Source organism: Drosophila sulfurigaster, chromosome 2R, assembly GCF_023558435.1.
Source record: "Drosophila sulfurigaster albostrigata strain 15112-1811.04 chromosome 2R, ASM2355843v2, whole genome shotgun sequence".
Lineage (NCBI taxonomy): Eukaryota > Metazoa > Arthropoda > Insecta > Diptera > Drosophilidae > Drosophila > Drosophila sulfurigaster.
This window is the reverse complement of record NC_084882.1, coordinates 30,166,198-30,182,842: the sequence shown is the minus strand read 5'-3', so window position 1 is coordinate 30,182,842 and position 16,645 is coordinate 30,166,198. Positions and strand designations below refer to the sequence as shown.

Below are 16,645 nucleotides of genomic sequence, written 5' to 3'. Positions count from 1 at the left end.
AGTTGAACTACTGGGATGAACTCGGCACGCTGACAATTTCAGGCTATTCGCAAGTTTGCTTTTTCAAGTGTGTTTCAGATGGTGTTGTTGTAGTTGTTGTAGTTGTTGTTGTTCTTGTTAGTGTTAGTGTTGTAGATTTTTGAGTTTCCGGCGCGTTGCACTTGGAGATGGAGAGAGTGAGATAGCGAGAGAGCAAGGGATGACCAAACCGCCGCAGACAAACAATTTAAATTGTGAGGGAGGCCAACACGGAAAAAAAGAAGAAAAAACCGGGCCATGGAATTGCGTTGAAAGGTCCCGAATGCCCCATTTGGAGTGCCGTGCGAAAAAGGCCAGCAAAACACACAAACAACAACAACAACAACAACGACAACAGCAACAGCAACAGCACGAAGAACGACAACAAGGCCAACAACAATGGCAAATAAAAATATGTGACACGAACAGCGGCAACGACAACGACAACGCCAACAACGACAACGTTCCGGAAAACAAACGGAAATTGTGAAATATACAAATGTTGTGCCTTCTATAGGTGAACTACATGAAAAATGCCCCATCCATTTTGTTGTTATCCCCTCCTCTGCTGCTGTCCCTCTTCTCCCTGTAGAAAACAAGACAAGACAAAACAAAAGAATACGAACAACAAAAGCGGCTTATATAATTGTAGAGTTTTAATAAATATATATAGAGCACGACTCGAAACAATCGTAACATGTCACTTGCAATAAAATAAAACAAAAAAAACACGTTAGAAAACTAGAGTCAAGTATGCCCGACTGTAAGATACCTGCTACCCATTTCCAATAAAACCATATTATACAAATATACTAAAAATATACCACAAAAATACTAAAATTCACGGAAGAATATATTTGGGCTCAAAATTACGATTGCTGTCGAAAAATGAAAGCTCTATCTCTTATAGTCTCTGAGATTCAGTGTTTCATACGGACAGACAGACAGACAGACAGACGGATATATATACGTCGCATATGACTCTTTTTGCCCGTAACATACATTTCCTGTTACGTTATAAAACCCTTCTACCCTATTTGTAGCGGGTATAAAAACGAAATCACAATAGAGAGAGAGAGAGAGAGAAAAATGTGTATAAAACACAATTGGCAAATGCCGAAATAATTCTCGAAACAAGCTTGTCAAAATGAAAATACACATCGTATCAATCGCATGTTGTTCAATTGAAAGTGTGAAAATCTGTCAACAATTTAGTTGAAATACCCCACTTAACCCAAAATCCAATTCAATTGGTTGATTTAATTGAAAAATTGGAAACTTATTATAGCTGGCCAAATGGGGTTAGAAGGTTGTATTTCTTTTTTGGTAATTAAATTGAAAAATCTGTTGTGGACTTGTAATTACCAGGGGCAACCGCAAGTGCTGTCAAAAATCATTGCAAAAATATTGAAAAATGGTAAAGTGCAAGACAACTTGGCAAATGGCCAAGAAAATGGCAGCAGCAGCAGATGTTTTGGCCAAAAAGGAATTGTAATTACGAAATTAAAACTGCGACAGCTGCATGATGGACTGTCTAAAATAAATGAATGGATGAGTATACTCATGAGGTTGTGTCTGTGTCTGTGTGTGTGTGTTGTGGCATAGACGAATTGACAGGCTGTAGGCTATACTGATCAGCCTTGGGCGGTGGAGAGTGGATCTACAATACGAAAGAGAGAGAGCTTGCTGCCATAATGCACTTGAGCTGGTACTGAGCTCCTGCTGGCAATATGGCTCAGTGTCTCTATGTGTGTGTGTGTGTGTGTGTGTGTGTGCTGTGTGGCAGTGACGGATGCGGATGCTGGCATTGGCAACAGCAAACGTGTCCTGACCGAGGCCGCACCACAGGCATCAAGCACCAAGTGGATAGGCTGTGTGGCAAGGCAAAGCAAGGCGAGGCAAGGCGTGGCAAGGAGAAGGAGAAGGAGAAGGAGAAGGGAGGCAGCAGGTGGCTGCCTGATGGCTGATGCTTGGTCTCTTATTGAAATTTGTTGCATTATGCTTGTGGGTTGGGATGGCCATGTTCAGGATGCTTTGCAAATGTCCTTGCACGACGCCGACTGCACTTGATTGTCAACAAAATTGTTTTGCAGTAAGCTTCTCCTTCTGCTTCGTCTTGTTAGTTGTTTTATTTTTTCTTCGTTACTGTTGTTGTTGTTGTGCTTTCCCCCCTCCCATTTTTTTTTTATTTTTTGGGTTGTGCCACTTCATTTTGAAGTGACTGCAGCTGCTGCTGTTGCTGCTGCTAGCAGGCAAAAGAACATGCGGCAGTAATTAAATTTGTGCAACTAGAAAAGCATCGTGTGCTCTTTCCGCTCTTAAAGTTTTGAGGCAAGGCACTTGCTTGAAATTCAATTTTTTTCAAATTAGACACAAGCAATGTCACATTGTGCTCCTTATATGAAGTCTCGCACACACGCACACGCACAGTCAGAGTCAGACACACACACACACACACATGCAAAAACACTTGAAGACGGCCATAAAGATAAATGTTTTATGTACGTGAATTGCTTTGAATAAAAGCTCTGTTTGTGCCTGCTTTATATGCACAAAGAAGCAAACAAACAAACAAACAAACCCACACACACACACACACACACACACACACTCATAACGTTCACAGTCTCTGCTGTCGTTGCCTATCTCTCTTTTTGGCGAGAGATGGCATTTTGCGCTGGCATTGCCCGCATTACTCATACGCCCCATGGCGCACGCGTTTTGCTGTTGCGCTTCATTTAAGCAAATTCACGTGCACATTTAAGCTTAATTGTTTTTAGAATTAAGCCTCCCCCATTCCCCACCAAACAACGAAGACACACACACACACACGAACAGGTAGAAACGAAACGTGCTTTTGGCTAAGTAAAATGCTGTTAATTTGCAACATTTGAAACAGAAATTTAAATGCAATTTATGCACATATGCGCAAAGCATAATTCTTAGCAAATTTTATACAGCATTTTCTTTCTTTCTCTCCTCTGCTCATTTCATATTCTCAGGCTCGGTTAAGTGTTCATAGTTTGGAAAATGCCTCAAAACTCTTCGTTAGTTTAAGCTCAACTGTTGAGTTCGTTTTGGTTATTCATGAGGGTTTATTAATCTTGAAAATGTTCGGGATTATATTTAACATTTTTGCTTAAGATAACTAACATCATTTCCTTTGTGTATTTTCCTTTATTTATAGCCAGTTTTCTTGTTCTCATGTTGGCTTAGATTTCAGCTTATTAGTTTCTGATAGGAAAAAACCTTTTTCGTATACCCAGCGCCTAATCCAATCTAATTTTTCTTCTCTCTTTCTCTCTCTGGTCATAATTCGCATATGCATAAGTCTGTGCTCATATGCTCTCGGTATATTCAACCAAACGTGTGACCATTAAACCGACCCCATGGTTATGTTGTTGCCTTTGGAATTACATGAATCTCTCTCTCGCTCTCATGTGTGTGTGTGTGTGTGTGTGTTTGTTTGTATTCCTTTAATTTATTATGGGATGCTTCCACTTGACGCTGCCACAAACCCAAAAGCGCTAAAAGTATAAACCGTCTGGCCTCGCCATAAATTTGCTTTAATAACATACTCAAATTTAGATAATATCCATGCATGCAATATGTACGTTCATATATAGTACTCTCTACATACACATATTTTTCAGCATTTGTGTTATGTCTGATTACCAAGGCGAGGCACTGGCCAAAAAAACACACGGCCAAGCAAGTGAAGCACGCTCAACGTTCAACGTTCAACGCTCGAATCTCAATGGAATTGCAATGTCTGATGTCTTGGCAGCCTTTTGTTGAGTTATGTATTTTACTAAATTGTCTGGGGCGACACATTTTAGAGCCGTTTTCTTCAAATGCCACTTGCCACCTCTCAAAATATGCTGTCTAAGCATTTCTTTAAGTGTTAAGGGAATTGCCAGCAAACAAAAGATCTAGCTAACTTTATGCACGCACATTTATGCAATTGATATTTAATGGTTTTTTATGAATTAATCGTGTAAAGCGAATTTTAAGTTCGTGACATTTTTATTAACAAAGTTTGTGAATTGAAGTTTAATTTTTTCTAAGGAAATATTTATATTTTTAAATTCTTTATTGAGAATCTTCCTTAATTCCTTTGACTAATTCTATTCATATTTCAAGTTCTTTTATACTTTTATAAATTCACCAAATCAAGCGATTCGTATGACATTATATAAAGTATATACTTTGTTAACAAAGTTGTTAATGAAAAATGAATTATCTAAGCAAACATTAATTTTAAAAATTCTTATAGTTCCTCAAGTCATTTCTATCTAATTTAATTCCTTTGACCAACTCAATATATATTTTATGTTTTTTTTTCAATTAATCAACTAATATGACATTTTGTAGATATTGCATTAATTCAATTGCATGTTTAATGTTTAATTTTGTTTATAGATATTTTAAATTTATGTAAATTTCTCTTAGCAATGTTTCACATTTTCTGAACTCATTTCAATTTACCTCAATTCATTTGAGTTATACTTTTATTTTTACATTATGTCAATATTTCCCTTTTGACATTTTAATAAAGTTTTCGTATTGAAAACTCATTATGAACGTTGAATTATATGCAATTCATTTATCGGCTCATCTTTATTGTTTTATGAGGGTAAACAAATTCATTACGCAGCTGAAAGTTGTTTTTTACTTCCAACTTTGATGGGCATGAATCTCTGTCATAGCAATTACGATTACGATGGCCGCCTTCAGGGTCCACACAAGTACATTACTTATTGTCCTTTTCGAGTACATCTCAACTAGTGTGTGTGTGTCTGTGTGTGTGCGTTATTAATGTTATGTCTGGCTAAATGTGACTGCGTCTCCGACTCCGAGTGCTGAATGGCGAATAGCGAACGGCGACAGCTGACTGACTTAGCGGACTTTTTCCTGCCAACTCGAAGGATTTTGTGGGGATTTAGTTGAATGAAGTCGAACGGCGTCAAGGCAAATATTCGCTTTCGTTTTCGCTTTTGCCTGCCTGACTGTCTGCTTACTTGCTTTCAACGCCAGCCTGCAGCATGATTTTTGTTTTGAATGTCGACTTACGCCAAAGTAAGATCTCTGCCTCCGCCTTTTTCTCCCCGAGGGGACGAATGGCAAATGATTTGGAATTTCTATGCCGATTGCATTTGAATGGCGAAAAAGGAAAACGAAAATTTATTGAACGGCATTCATATGCTGCGCATTATTAATATCGATTAGGGGGCGTGACTGTGATGAGAACTAGACGCTGTCCTTCGCCGCCCACCCACGATTGAGATACGACACACATACACGCACACACACACACGCACACATAGCAAGTAGTATCGTGTATGTGGTACATTTTTCTTCATGCTGCTGATAAAAATAACAATAGCGGGCACACATCTTATGCCAGTTTTTGCTTTGGTTTCACCAAAAACCCAAAAAAAATAAAAGAGATAAAAGCGTGCCGCATTTTTTATGCTCCCATTGTTTCCGGCAAACTAACATGTTTGTATTTGTATGTGTGTGTGTGTGTGTGAGTAAACAAGAAGTACGTGAGACAAACGCAAAATGTTTCTCTATACTAAGCATAGTTTGAAATGCAGCTGTAGCTTTGGCAAACTGCACTATACTAAGTGACATTTCAGCAACGGATAATCAAGCAAAAGATTAGATTGCAAACAGTCTTTCTCTCTCATTCTCTGTCGACATTTTGACGTGACACAAACGAGTCTTTACTCTCCACAACAACAAACGAAAACCCAATTATAATCCAGCATCGCTTAAGCCCACATTTTGCAGCAATTACTTAAGCTAAACAAAATTGACAATGGAAGAATAACATTGCCCAAGCAATTGCAGCTCTTTTTGTGCTGAAAATGAATATTTACTTAGTGAAAGAGAAAGGAATTCCTGTGAGTCAATTTATTCATCCTTTCTAATATGTAAAATACAATTATGGTTTTATCAGGATTTGTTCTGTCAACTAGAATATTGATACCAGTGCGTATACTTCATTTTTATTTGTAAGGAAATTACGTATACGCATTCAAAAAAATAGATCAAAAATAAAATCTAAATAATAAAATATATTTACTAATTTTAAAATAAAATAATCATTTTTCCTTACCAAATAATAAAATAAATGCCATGTTCATTTTGAGAAAATTACGTATACGTATGGAACAAATGCAAATAATCTATATAAAGTATTTGAATGAAAATATTAAATAACTGAAAATATTTGTGAAAATATTGAAATTTAACACTTATTTTCTTCAATTACATCTAAAAATATACATCGTTTTATGTTGCCTAAATTTCGTATACGCGATAATTAAAAAAAGGAATCAATGTGCAAGTATTTAAAATATATATAATAAAATTAAACCAAATAACATTAAAATATGTTTACAATACAATTGTATGCTTGAACTAAATTTACAATTAATATTTTGCTTATATTGAAAAAATTACGTATACGCACAAACTTAAAAATATATGTCAAAAATTATAATTATAATTAAAATTTGTAATATAATAATTAATATTCTATTTATGCTATAAAAACGCTTGAAAACAATTTATGACAAATAAATAAATTTAAATAAAATATAATTACATATTTTCAAGTACAAAATTTCAATATCCATTTCGTTTTAATTTAAAATCCATATTCTGCTTACATTGACAATATTACGCATACGTATAAAAGGAACTGTCGAATTGAGGTAAATTAATATATATGAAATATTGCAATAAATAAAATAAGATAATATTAAAAGTAATATCTATATTATGAAACCATTTTACTGCTATCTATACTAAAAATATTACGTATACGCATAAAAGAAACAACACTGTTCAATTGAAGACAACAAATGTGTATGAAATATTGCAATAAATAAAATCAAATAACATAAAATTAAAAAACTTTTTTATTAATTAAATATAATAATTAATATTCTATTGATGCTATAAAAAATTACGTATACGCTTGAATCGAATTTATGACAAATAAATAAATTGAAATTCAAATAACACTAAAAAGTATGTGCAAATATAATGAAATACAGAACATATTTTATCCCAGCACATTTACAATCAATATGCTGTTTAAATTGTCTCAATTGAAACATAAAAAGTTACTGGTATGGATAATATTTATTAATACAATTTTGCAATAAGCACCGAGCAACGTTCGTGTCAATTTGCAAGAAATATAGACAAAGTGTTGAGAAATTTATTGAACTGGGGCCCAAAGCATAAGAAGTGCTAGAAGACGAAGAAGAAGAAGCTATTAAAAGTATGAAAGACGTGACTTCAACGCATACACGTTCACATTCACACATTGCATTTTGGATTCTTCATAAGGCGAGGCGAAAATTGATTTTTTATTTTCTGTATTTTTTTTGTTTGAAGACGCGTTGCATAGCGAGAAGTGGCACACACACACGGCACGGCAAATACGCGGCAAGCAACACAGCAACCACAGCAGCAGCAGTAGAAGCAGCAGCAGCAGTTTGGCCTGGGCTAAGTAGGCCACTTTCGCCAAGGAGCAGCTCTTCACCCATTTCTGCAACAGCTGCACTTGAAGACGCTTCTCTTGCCGCTTTGTTAAGAGTTTGAAGCAGCAGCAACAGCAACAGCAACTGCAGCAGCAGTAACAGCAACGAAGCAGAGGCCGAGAGGGGCTGCCTCATTGGCTGATTGACTTGACTTGACTCGAGATTCGAGACCGAGATTGAGATTGAGATGGAGATTCAGTGTGTGGCAAGCGTGTTGAAGCATGCAACGTGAAATTAGCAGGAAACATCTAATCGATAGTTAAATGCGAATATGGCATGCTGCCAGCTCAAAGAACTGTGCACACACATGATATGCTGCAAATCCGTTTTGGGCAAAAAGTAACTCGAATTATTTTCCCTCGCTCACCTCGTTCTTTTATATTCATTTTATTTTTAAACAAAAGAAACGACTGTGCGACAAAAAGGTAAGCTGATTATGTAACGTACACTCGTCTCTGTGTCGCTGTGTGTGTTGGTGTGCGTGTGCACAGATAGCATTAACAAACGGCACAAGCTGACGCCATTTTGTTTTCCAACTTTTCAGCAGCTCTTTTTCAACTGTTTTTATTAGTGATTTCCGTTGAAAACAAGCTAAATTATGCGTCCTTTTTGTGTGTGTGTGTGTGCTTGTGTGTTTCTCATCATTTTTTTTTTTGGTTTTGTTTTCGCTCTGTGTTTGTTTGTTTTTGTTGTTGGTTTCTACACCTGACATAAAGTTTACTTTAACATTGTCATGGCGCTCATTTGGAACGCTGCTAGCTGAGAAATTTAAGAGATTACTTCAAATAGAAAACACTTCAAGCAAATTTAATATATGATAAATTGCATAAATGAATTGATTTAAGATTAAGCTGACTTATAAATAAATTGCGGACATTAGTCAAACAAAGTTATTTTTATTATGATAAGAGCAATTTTAATTATGGCTTTGAGCATAATTTGTAGACATTAGTGAAACAAAGCTTGATTTGCATTAATCTTTCTTTTAGTGCAATTTAAATTATGACTTTGACCATAAATATATAGCTTAGTTAATCAGATAGCATTTAAAGAAGATTCGTTAATGTTTAATTTCAATTGTCTTTCTTTTAATTTGAATCAAATTTAAAGTATGACTTTGAGCATAAATTTATAGTTTAGTCAATCAATAGGCATTTAAAGTATATTTTCTTGCATGCCTTTATTAAATATCCATAACAAATCAACCACAAAGAAGCATTGTAAGCTAAACCCAACTAGGCCATAATGCTTGGCCACATTTGAGTAACTGATTGAGTGACAGGCATTGTTCATTATTGCTGTGCATAATCGTGTTTGCCACACACACACACACACACACTAAGGCGGCAAAATCTCCGTTTCACTTGCAGATTGCATATCACACTGAGCTGGGCCACTCGTACTAATTGCTGAGACACGTGCCTGAGTCGAGAAAGAGAGAGAGAGAGTGAAATGCCTAAAACTGGACACACAAAAGGGAGCATTGATTGCATTCGACTCGAGACTTGGACGTGGCCCTTGTTTTTCGGGGCATGTGCAACCCCGAGTCTGGGGTGGCAGCCACGTCAGAAACAATTGAATAATGCAAATGCACGTGGCAAAAGGCAAAAAGGGCTATTCATTATCGATTGAGTGCTGAAGTCGCAATTGAAAATGCAAAACCAAAAAACACCAAATCAGAATGCACACACACGGCAAATAATCCACCAAAAAAAAAAAACAATACAAAACGAACGCAACACAGACAAAAGCCACAGTCACATCAGCGGCATGTGCATACGAGGAGCACACAAAGGGACGATAATTGAGAATCAATGGCAATGCCATTGGTGGTGGCTTTTGTAGTGCTTTTTGTTTTTTTTTGTTTTTTGTTCCTGCATTAAGCTCACATGATAAATGTAATTGTTATTGTCTCACTTCGATGTCGGAGCGTCAAAGCCCGACGACCACACAAAATGTGACTACGAAATACGCGAGCGCACATACCAAATATCAAACTGAACCGAAAAACTCAATCGAAAGTTCGCTTGTCAACAGCTCAACAAATCAATCATACGCAGCGTGGTGCGTGCTATGTACGTGCCTCGTTTGCCGGCTGGCTAATGCTTTTCGTTTCATTGGGCGGGGTATTAATGTATGTGTGTGTGTGCACGCATGTGACACCTAGATGTATAAATAATATATACCACTTATAACTCAAAAAAGAATACTACTAATGTTACTTTGCGGCTGTCATTATTAAATTATTCGAATCTTCTATCAACACATAAAAGAAAAGACGAAAACAAATATAATGGACACTAAATTATATGGCAATCGACAAATTGTGGCAGGTGGCATGTGGCAGCTGTCCTGAACAGCATATATAGTAGTAGAACAAAACAGAGAACAGAGCGCAAGTTGTTGTGAAAGTTTTCGTGAAACTTCATTAATTTAAATGAGCTTGCAATTTGAAGTCAACTGAAACTAAATCCGACGATGCATGCAAATTAACTTGGGCTCGACAAGTTCGGACATGTTTAATGCCAAGATGCTGAATTAATGCCAAAGTGGACTTGGCCAAAATAAGTTTATTGCTTAAGTGCTAATTATTATGCGCCAGGCTATAAGGAAACTAATACCAGATGTTGTTTGAAGGGGAAATCTTTGATCGATATTTTCTAGTTCAGAATTTTCGTGATATATTTTTTGAGTTTTCTTAATATGAGAAATGAATTACAATAGACAAAACAATTTTCCAATTTTAAATTTAAAATGTTTAATTATTGTTCACTTGTACATTTATTTATCCTAAAGTTTTCTTTATATTTAGATTTGTCATTGTAAAATACGCGATAAAATATAGTGAGAGGTATTCAAATTTTGCTTTCTTATATATACACTTTTTATCTATTAATTTTATTGATAATTTAAGGTTTTTGTAGAAATATTAAAGTTATAAAATACTTATAGAATAAAGTATTTTCTAACTTTATTAAAGTAGAATAAAGTATTTTCTAACTTTATTCTATAAGTATTTTATAACTTTAATATTTCTACAAAAGAAATCTAAAATGCAATGAAAAATGAACAATCTTCTGGGTAGTTAACACAAGTATTTAACTCAGCTGACTGAATGCTTGGTTACTTATTGAAAATCCAATCTGCATTCTTAAAGTGTAAAGTTCTTGTGATAAATGTTAAATTACTTTCATCGGCATTGCTTTAGTTCTAAAATCTAAGTTACATTTAGACGGTTGTTCAGTTATGTCAGCTATTAGATAAATAGTTATCATTATTTTTTGAAATGTAGTAATAAAAGATGAATTTAATAAAATAAATTAAATTTCCATTTTTCTGCTTTAGAATATTCTATTCCAAAGAGTTAGATTAAGTTTGAATTTATTTATAATGAATATAACCATATAATTGTTTTTGTTTCATCCATTATCTTAGCTTTGAAATTCTATTTTTCTTTTTACATAAATGTGACTATATCATTAAGCATTGATTCATTAGGTTCTCATACATTCAATGATAACATTTTGATAGCTCAACTCACCTGAGATTTTCGATGCGCGGCCTGCGGCACTGGGGACGATTGCGTCGATGGCTGCGATCCTTTTTGCAGCGGCAGTCGCAGTGCATGATGCACAGGGCGATGGATGAGATGACCGTTATCACAAATGGCACCACAAAAAAATGTATGATCATGGACACCTGATCGTCGTGATTGTAGGACGTTAGGACGACGGTCTTATTTTTACGTGAATAGAAACACGGATAGATGGCGCCCTCGACGCCATAATAGTTATTGAAATTTTTGCACGTCACTGTGGGCGGATAGCCGCAACCTTTGATGTTGACGAGCAGCGTTGCCTCATTGGATTGCTCCCAATCGGCGGTATAATTGCTATAATCGGTCATATTCTCGGGTATCGTTATGTTCTGTTCGATAAACGTCACATAGATGTGGACACAACGATATAGATCTGAGGTGCAGCCCTCGCGGCACGAGCTCCACGAACAGTTGAAGATGCCGACGAGATCTTCGCGACGCGTCGTTGTGCACAGCGTGGGATGCTCGACGAAATCGTGACTCAGCGTCGAGATGGCCGGATCGACGTAGAGCGGCACCAGGAATAGCAGCGATGCGCCGGCGGTCACCGAGAAGAAGGCGAGTGTTGAGGTGCCATAGAAACGCGCACGTTCCCGCCACGAACGAAAGCGCCGATTGCCATTTTTCTTTTTTGGAGCCAGTTCTCGGATTTTACGTAACCGTAGCTCTTGTTGTTGCTGCTCGAGTAGTAATTCCGAACTGCCACTCCTCATATTATTGTCGGTGCACACAGGGCGCTGATGTTGCTGCTGATTGTTGCTGCTGCTGCTGCTGCTGCTGCTGCTACTGCTGTCGTTGCTGCCGTTGCTGCTGCTATTGTTGTTGTTGCTGTTACTGTTCTCGTTGCTGTTATTTTTGTTGTTGTTGTTGTTGCTTGCGCTGACGTCGGCGTCGCAGCAGCAGCTGCAGCGACGTCACCACCCGCAACAGCCAAAGCCTGCGGCTCGGCCTGAGAGCTGCTGCTCCTTGGGCTAGACGCAGCCGTTGCACTCGTCAAAGCAGCACAAAAGTCTGAGAGTGTGAGTGTGAGTGAGTGCGCGAGACTGCGCGAGCAAAGGAGCGAGAGAGTGCGAGAGTGCGAGAGAGAGAGTGGGCTGGACGACGCCAACGTCAACGTCGACGTTGCGTTGCTGCCTACCGCAACATCCAAGCGCAGCACGAGGACTTTTTTGTTATACTTTGTTGCTCGATGATTGAGGTTATGTACACACGCGTCGACGCAGAAGAAGACCGGACAAAAACAGCTGTTTTCGGCCAGCCAATGCTCACAGCACTCGCTGCCGTTGTTGTTGTGAGAGCCGAAGAGAGCGCGCGAGTTGAGTCGACGACGACAGGCGAACAAACGAGCGAGCGAGTGAACGAGAGGGGGAGTTGCATAGACCGAGAGAATGACAGTTGTAGCGAGAGCAATAGATTGAGAGACTGACGGAGTGAGAGAGAGAGAGAGGGAGAGAGAGAGAGACAGCGAGAGTCAGTCAGATGGCGAGAGGAAGACGCTCGCCAGCGTCTTCATTTGTTCCTGAATGACGACGATTTCGTTTTCGGTTTTGTGTTTCTACTCAGCTTCAACTGCAACTTCAATATTATTTAATAATTGCATATCAACACTTTAACACGTTGTTTTCGTTTATTTATTTTTAATTGCTTCTCGTTGTTATTGTTGTAGTGGTTGCTGTTGCTGCTTCTTTTGTCACTGAAACGACAACAACAACAAGAACTTGAGCAACGATAATGGCAGCAATTATCAAAGTGCGGCTTGCGTGGGCGCCGCAATTTACAGCTGTTGATGTAGGTTAGTTTGACAAAAGAGGGAGCGAGAGCGAGAGAGAGAGAGTGCCGAAAACCGAACTGAGGCGAGCAGCGAGTAAATAAGAGCGAGCTCAGCTGACTGCGATGCCGATGCCGCTGCCAGCGTCGACAGCGACTTCGACTGCGACTTTCTTTAGTGTGTCGCCCTAGTGACTGTGTAATCTTTTTTTCTGTTTTTTTTTTCTTCCTTTCTGTGGGTGGAATTATTTATGCTACACATTTTGTGCGGCATGCTCTATGCTGTTGTAGTTGTTGTTGTTGTTGTTATTGTTGCCTGCCTTTTTGCCAAGGCATTTTATTATTTTTCAATTTATTTGCATTTTCCTAGACTCACTCAAAAAGAAAAAAAAAAAGAAATACAAAAAAAACTAGCAAGATATGCATGATTTATTACAGCGACGCACTGATGCTGCGACTCTCCAAATCTGTTCAATGTCTGCCCGTCACCCAAAGCTGCTCTAGGTCACACTTTCACACTGGCCAGAGCGCGTATTTTATTTTCCTTTGTCAGAAATAACATCAAATGGCAATTAAGTTTAACACAAAAGATTGATTTAAAATTAACAATGTCTTCGAATGATTGGCATTCAATCAAATATTAAACTGTGCTACAATTTAAATATTAAATATATAAAATTGCATATCATCAAAAATTCTTTGCATTCAATCAAATAAATAAACTGCATTACAAATTATGTATTCCAATTATATGCACGTAAAAATTATATACGAGTCTAAAAAGAAAATTGTGAAAATGGTTTGTTTTAAATTTAAAAATAGGGTTTTTATTTATTGTAATTGTAGTTTAGAATATAATAACATACCACAAAAATATAGTTACTGTAATTTGTCTTCAGAATATTAAAACGAATAAATAAATAAATATTACACTGAAGCCAAAGTTAAATAAAATATATAAAAATAAATTAACTAAATAATAATTTCAATTTACTCAATCAATTATATATTTGTATAACATAATTATTGAACTAATGAATTAATAAAGTAAAATTTAAATGCAATTAATAAAAGTGAAATCTGAATAATATAACATTAAATAATACAATAATAATATACATATATGTTAAATAGTTATTATTTTGTCATTTACAAAAGTTTTTAATGATACATTTTTAAAATAAAGTTATAATATTTTAATAATGAAATTGAATATTATTTTCATGAATAAATATTTTACTGAAGAAAATTTTATTAATTTAGATTATAATTACAATTTAGATTATAATCTCAATTGTATTGAGATACAAAAATTAATTTATAATAATTAATGAAAATTGTATAATTTGAAGGAAAGAAAATATTATTTATATTATATTTGTAAGCTTAAAAAATTCAAAAATTTTATTACTGAATACAAATTTAAATAACAAAACTTAAAAGAATAAATAGTAAATTAAATTTATTAAAATTAATGAAAATTGTGTTTGTTTTATTCTCTGTTATATTATTTTTCTTTAACATCTTTTGCATCTACTATTAACATATTTTAATGCCTTTAATAGTATTAGGTTGTCAGCTGAAAAATACAGCTTTGAGTCACTGTAGCTGTATGCTAATGGGCTGCTTGCTGTTGCTACGTTTGTTGCTACTCTTGTTGTTGTTGTAGTTGTTGTTGTTGCTAATGTTTGTTGTTGCAAGTACGCTATGTTGTAGTTGTAGGAGCAATTTTATATTTTCGCTGAGCTGCTATGCTTTCATATTCCAAGTATTCTAAGGCTGGTGCTGCTGTCCATGTCCACATGACACCCATTATTCACCTCTATATTCTATTTGAGCATTTGCTGTTGTTGTTGTTGCTATCGTTGTTGTTATTGTTATTGTAACTTCGCGTGACTCTAAACGCTGGTCACTTGGAACATTAGCAAGACACACACACACACACCTGCACACTCCTGCACACCTACACAGTTTGTTTTTGTTTTTGGCATTGCGGGAGTTGAACGCAGTTCAGAATTTTCAGCACACACACACAGACACTGAGAGCACACCTACAAAACATGCACGTGTCTGCCTGTGTGTGTGTGTGAGTGTTTGTGTGTATTTGGATGATTTCATTCATATAGCATTCATTTTTGCAGTGTGCGTTTCAGTTTTTGTCCCTCCCCGCCTCCCACACTGCTCTGACTGGCCACACGGCGTATGAGTAATGTCATGACAGCACAGCAGCAGCAGCAGCAGCAGAGTCCTTGCAAATGGCAATCATTTAATGAGCGACAGACAGTTGCAAGGAATTTGGTAAGCACACAGCGTCTAACGCCTTCAGCAACAAATCAAGCATACGCACTGTGTACCAAAAAGTTATCTATAATTGTTTTCATTTTTGTGTTAGGTAGAAAGTCGATACATATATGTATGTCGCTGCTCGCCGCCTACGCCACGCCTATTTAGCACTACTCCACGAAAAGGAAAAAGCCACACAACAACAAAAAGAAAAAATGAAGCACTCAGCACAAGTATCTAACTAACTTTTGACAGTTGAAATGGCACTGCCCCGCACATCGTTGCTGCCAGTTGTCAGTTGCCAGTTGTTGTTGTTGTTGTCGTTGCTCTTAAAGTAGTTGTTGCTGTTGTTGATGTTGTTGTTGTTGTTGTTATCGCTTCAGTGTCGCACTTTCACTTCGCTTTTTTTTTCGTTTGCACAATGTACCGCCGATTACAGCACAAATTTGCCACAGAACGGGAATCTGCTGCCTTTTGGCTTGGCTTTTTACAGGCAAAACACATACACGCGCACACAGACACGGACACCGACACGGACACTGACACTGACACAGACACAACACACACAACACACACTGGATCGAGACGAGAAGCGCGCACGCTGGGCCCTGACGTGCCTCTCGGAGTGTTTGTCCAAAACTGACATGACGACCCGACGACTCCGCCACAGGACGCGCCACCAACTTGTGCGTTGCGTGTGTGTCCCTCTGCGTGAGTGTGTGTGTGTGTGTGTGTGTTTGTGTGCGTGAGTTTGTGTGTGGGGGGTGGCGTCGACTTTGCGAACGTCGACTGCAACTGCGCTGGCAACGTTGACGCCAACGTCAACAGCAAAACGTTCGCTCTGCTTTTCTTTTTTTCGAGCATTCGAAAGGATTCTCGCAGTTGCGCATTCATCGCTCTCGTTGAGAGAGACGAATTCATGAACGAGTTGCTCGCTGCTTGCCATCAGTGTTGACCACTTATGAACAGCATTAAACTATTTATAAAAAAAAACAAAACAATCAAATAAATCGAATTGAAGAAAGTCAATAACAAAAAATAAAATTAATATTCAAATGAAATTTTCAAATTTTAACTTTAACTTTAACTCTTTCGATATCGAATTCAATTGGGGGAAAAAATTCAATTTAAGAAATTGTTAGAGTTGTATTAAAAAATAATATGAAGATATATAGAATTCTAATATTTCACGACAATTTGATAATACTACCATGCAAATAATAATTAGTTTTGCTCAATTAAAGAATTGAAATTGAAAGAATTGAAAAGAAACAAAAAAAAGTCAACAAATGTCAAACAATATTATTGTTTGGGAAAAGGATTATCAAAATAAAGTAATAAATAAATAAGCTAAGCTAAGTTTATATATGTTTAAAAAATAAAATAATTTCTACGTAAATATCTTGTGTACAGCTTT

At 36.8% G+C, this 16,645-nt stretch overlaps 1 protein-coding gene across 1 annotated transcript in view; it reads right to left on the bottom strand.

Annotated features, from left to right (window-relative positions):
* LOC133837634 (protein tipE) overlaps window positions 1-15,888 on the bottom strand; it is a 34,876-nt gene extending 18,988 nt beyond the window's left edge. The window contains exons 1-2 of the mRNA XM_062268470.1: window positions 15,475-15,888; window positions 11,122-12,871 (exon numbers count right to left, since the gene is read on the bottom strand). Coding sequence (XP_062124454.1) covers window positions 11,122-11,891 — 770 coding nt within the window. The 5' untranslated portion in view covers window positions 11,892-12,871; window positions 15,475-15,888. The remainder of the gene's footprint in view (window positions 1-11,121; window positions 12,872-15,474) is intronic.
* Window positions 15,889-16,645: the final 757 nt, after the last annotated feature.